We start from the raw sequence: 5,232 nt of genomic DNA on the forward strand, positions 1-5,232 counted from the left end.
ATACAGTATCTTATTATAATAATTTTGTAACAAATCCTTTGTTTATCGGGATTGTCTCTTCCAAAATACTTGTCGCTTATACGAACAGTTGATTACCAGTAAATAGTCACATTTTGTTGTTGATATCTGACAACAGGCAAGCCCAGACCGAACAGGTTTTATGATCAAAGATGTTCAGCATAATGTTTTGTCTTTTTTTCTTTAAAACATAATTGTTATGTACTCCTTGAAAAAAAGCCTCAACTGTGAAGTATATTTCAGTGCGAAGTTTGTATCAATGGATTCCGTCAGAAAATAGCGTTGGCTGGAAAAGTGTAATAACTAATTTTATAGTGAAGAAAAAGAGAAGTCTACGCTTCTAGGTGTAGAATCCCACTCGATACTTTAGATTTCTCCTCTTTTTCACTGTAAAATAATTTATTTCATTTTGCAAACTGTTTTCTAAGCATCGACTTTTCACGATCTCCAATGTTTAAGAGTTAAGTCAAGGGAGGTAAGTCTAAATTTTTGCTTATGTTTTTAAGATGTATGATATGTCTTTCATTCTTTGTCCCTTCTGTCGCTATGTTATTCTTTAAATTTTTTTCTTAATTTGTTTTCTCTATTTGCTTTCTGTTGCATGTATATCTCCCACCCAAGCCTTTTATTTTTTCTCGTTCTCTCATTTGCTTGCAATTAAATTTTTTTTTTGTAAAGCTCTAGTAAATACCTTAACGCTACTATTGTGTCCACCTAGTTCTGACCACCAGGCACCTGCTAACCACCACATCAACAATTTGTATTTGACGATAAATACCAATAGACACAGAACGTGGCCAAGGTATTTAGATAAACAAAATCATAGCTTATTCTTGAACTGTTCAACTAGATGTTTAATTCGCTTGTTTTAATATTTTGTAATTTTATTTTTTGATTGATTAAAAAAAAAGGCGGGGCATAAAGGAACATTTAACAGCGAATATTAAAATACCGTATAGATTAGCAGAATACGCTTGTTTGTGTGTGAATATTTTTATTATTGTGTTTAACGAACAAGACTAAGTGTATTCAATACATTGTAGAGTTTATTTATTCACTCGGAATTTCTTTTTTGATCCAATCTTTCAAACGGTCACAAAACTGAGTACCGCAGCTCGTACAAGTAAATAGTGTATGAGAAAGTAGATGTGTGTATATATTTTCGCTCATAGAAATATAGCAGCGCTTTGGGAAATGAGAACTTATTGCATTTTAACATCGTTGAATGGATGCGATTTTCTTTTATTGATGTTTTTTAGTTCCCACGTTTATCGTTATTAATACTTGCTTCCGATTACAACCGCTTACCAGCACCTCATCGTTTGACAATTCAATCAGAACTTGTTAAAGGAGTAATGTTTATTTATCTTTTGAATTAGCATCACGTTTATAGTAGCAATAATAATGCCTGTAGCAACTTTGTAATTAGGTATTTGCTTAGTAGATTATAAGCCTTGTTCATTTGTTTTTGTTATCACTTAACACGTCAGTTATTATTATCGTCAGTATCGTAGTTATGTTTAATACCATGGTCACCACGAGCAGCAGCATGTTCTTCATAACCAGCTTAACGCTCGTTTATATTTCCGTTTTTGTCATTAGTTGGACAGAAAAAAATTAATTCGGTTAGTATCAGTTAATCTAGAATCATTGCCATCATGATACTATTGTGAGTACCTCCAAGAAACATATCTAACTTATTGTCTTTCTTGTTTTACAGGAATCCCTGCTACAGAAGCCATGAGTGATGATGGTAAACCTTTAGCTTATGAAAGTAATGGGAAAAATAACCAAATTACCGACTCTGTGAAAACAAACGCGTCAAATGCTATCCACTGTTGCAATGCTTGTGGTAAATGCTTTGAGCAGAGAAGCTATCTACTAAAACATGTCAAAATACATACAGGAGAATTGATGAATCAGTGTAGTGTGTGTCGAATGGTTCTGTCAGATAAGAGCAGTTTAAAGAGGCATGTGAGGATACATACAGGAGAGAAACCTTATACTTGTGAGATCTGTGGAATGAGTTTCTCTCGAAATGGCACTCTGAAGAGTCACACACGGACACACACTAAAGAGACACCTTACTTCTGTAAGACTTGTGGGAAACGTTTTTCAGTCAATAGCTCACTCAACAGGCATATGAAGACACATTCTGATAGCTTGCCTTACTGTTGTGAAGTGTGTGGTATATGTTTTGCTCAGAGCCGCTACCTGAAAAGACATACTAAAATACACACAGGTGAGACAGTTTATAATTGTGAGATCTGTGGGAAGTCTTTCAGTCAAAAGTGTAATCTTGAGACACATATGAGGATACACAATGATGAAACACCATTTCTCTGTGTAATTTGTGGGAAAAGCTTTTCTCTGAATAGTACCTTAAAACGACATTTAATAACACATTCAAATGAAACGCCTTACCATTGTGAAATCTGTTTTAAAAGCTTCTCTCAAAAACGCTACTTGAGACGACATAGTCGTACCCACACAGGAGAAACACCCTACCGCTGTGAACTCTGCAATAAAGGTTTCTCTCAGAAGAGTAACTTAGAAACACATATGAGGATTCATGATGATGAAACTCCTTACCAATGCTTTATTTGTGGCAGAAGCTTCTCTTTGAACAGTACCCTAAAACGACATTTGTTTACACATTCAGAAGAAACACCATATCATTGTGAATTCTGTGATAAAAAATTCTCTCAAAATCGTTATCTCAAAAAACATCTTAAAACACATTCAAATAGTAAAGAATACATAAACAATAAAGAATAAGAAAAGGTTTGTCAAGTTCTTAATGATAACCAGGACAGAAAATATGAAGAGAAAAAGGTAGTTGATGAACTGCTATGTAAAAAAAAAAGTTCTATCAGCATGGAAAAAGTAATATGTAACAGGCTTTCAATACAGTAATGTTGTGAAGTGTTTCAAGTCACTGTCTTCTTTTTTTCATTATTTTCATTTGTCCCTGTATCATACTTTAACCTCCCATCACTTGGCATAAAGCCACTGCACTCAGTACTACTCCTCCCTTAGCTGAGGGGTCTTATCTTATGAGTTACTGAGTGGCCTCATTAGTGCCTGGGACAAAAAAAAAATCCAGTACACTGTTAAGTAGTTGGCATTAGGAAGGGCATCCACCTGTAGAAACCATTTCAGAGCAGTGGAGCTTGATGCAATCTGCTGGCTTGCTGGCTTCTATCAACCATCCAGCCCATACTAGCATGGAAAACATGTTAAATAATGATGATGTTGCAGTACATAAATGTTTCTACTATTGGTAACAAGGAGTCAGTTAAAATATCACAGATTTCTGTGTGTGGTGGGGAGGAGTATATAATACAATTAAATCCTTTTGTTTCAGCCAATGGACTGTAGCTAAGCTGGAGCATCACCTTTGAAGTATTTAGTCAATAATATTGACCCTAGTACTTTGACTGGAACTTATTTCATTGTTCCTGTAAGATATCATATGTGTATAGTGGAAATTGGTTTAGAAAGAGGGATAACTTGGAAATATTACCGAGCTTGGAAACAAGTGCAGGCTGGTGATAGGAAGGGTATCCAACTGTAGAAAATCTGCTTCAACAAATTCCATTTGACCCATGCAAGCATGGAAAACTGAACATTTAAACAATGATATATATGCACAACCATGGGCTATGTGGTAAGAAGCTTGCTTCCCAACCACATGGTCGTGGGTTCAGTCCCACTGCAGTACCTTGGGCAAGTGTCTTCCTCTATAGCTCCAAGCTGACCAAAGCCTTGTGAGTGGATTTGGTAGGTGGAAACTGGAAGAAACCTATTATATATATATATACACTGTCTTTGTGTTTATCTCCCACCACTGCTTGACAATCAGTGTTAGTTTGTTTACATCCCTATAACTTAGCAGTTCAGTAAAAGATGACTGATAGAAAAAGTACCCAGCTTAAAAATATGAATGGATCAATTTGACTAAACTCCTAGGCAGTTCCCCATCATGGCCATAGTCTAAAGACTGAAATAAGTAAAAGATATATGCGACAGGCTTCTCCTTGCCAAATTGCTGCTATTAAAGCTGAGGCTTTGATAACAGACATGTGCAAAGTGTCGTGCTTGGGAATCAATCCCTGGACCACTTAGTTGCAAAGTGAAATTCTTAAACATACAACCATGTCTGCATCTATATAAATGCAAATTGGCACTCTATCAGTTACGACAATGAGGGTCCCATTTGATCTGATCAATGGAACAGCCTGCTCATGAAATTAATGTGCAAGTGGCTGAGCACTCCATAGACACACATGCCCTTCACATAGTTCAGTGTAACACAGAATATGACAAAGCTGGCTCTTTGAAATACACATACAACTCTTTTTTGCCAACTGAGTGAACTGGAGCAATGTGAAATAAAGTGTCTTGCTCAAAGACAGAACATGCCGCTAGGAATTGAACTTATGATCATAAGCCATATACCCTAACCACTAAGCCACACATTTTCATATAGATTGACCACAGCCCATTGGATGGGATAATTAAAAGATATATGATTTTATGAGGGAATGGAGAAGTCAGTTTAATGTTTGGTAGGTTCTTGCATGAATTCCATTCCTTCATTAAAATTATTAATATTTATTCTGTTGGTGTACATACCTTGGGCTTGTGAAGTGCTCCACTATTAAGTAGCTAATGAGTAATCAGTCATTAATTTGCTGATTAAAAGGTGTAGATTTTTATGCCATTTTTTGAACATTTTGTTAGCCAGGTTCTTGCATAAAGAGTATTGCTGAGGTGATCACCTGAATTTTATTTATCCCCGCACTTGTATATATACATACATACATATAGGCACATTGTGGCTGTGTGGTAAGTAGCTTGCCTACCAACCACATGGTTCCGGGTTCAGTCCCACTGCATGGCACCTAGGGCAAGTGTCTTCTACTATAGCCTCGGGCCGACCAAAGCCTTGTGAGTGGATTTGGTAGACGGAAACTGAAAGAAGCCCGTCGTATATATGTATATATATGTATGTGTTTGTGTGTCTGTATTTGTCCCCCTAGCATTGCTTGACAACCGATGCTGGTGTGTTTATGTCCCCGTAACTTAGCGGTTCGGCAAAAGAGACCGATAGAATAAGTACTAGGCTTACAAAGAATAAGTCCCGGGGTCGATTTGCTCGACTAAAGGCGGTGCTCCAGCATGGCTGCAGTCAAATGACTGAAGCAAATA

The 5,232-nt window shown here is 36.6% G+C and overlaps 1 protein-coding gene across 1 annotated transcript in view; it reads left to right on the forward strand.

The window, feature by feature from the left end:
* LOC106874060 (zinc finger protein ZFP2) overlaps positions 1 to 2,952 on the forward strand; it is a 20,695-nt gene extending 17,743 nt beyond the window's left edge. The window contains exon 5 of the mRNA XM_014921637.2: positions 1,739 to 2,952. Coding sequence (XP_014777123.2) covers positions 1,739 to 2,796 — 1,058 coding nt within the window. The 3' untranslated portion in view covers positions 2,797 to 2,952. The remainder of the gene's footprint in view (positions 1 to 1,738) is intronic.
* Positions 2,953 to 5,232: the final 2,280 nt, after the last annotated feature.

This window comes from Octopus bimaculoides, chromosome 14 (assembly GCF_001194135.2).
Source record: "Octopus bimaculoides isolate UCB-OBI-ISO-001 chromosome 14, ASM119413v2, whole genome shotgun sequence".
In the NCBI taxonomy this organism is placed as follows: Eukaryota; Metazoa; Mollusca; class Cephalopoda; order Octopoda; family Octopodidae; genus Octopus; species Octopus bimaculoides.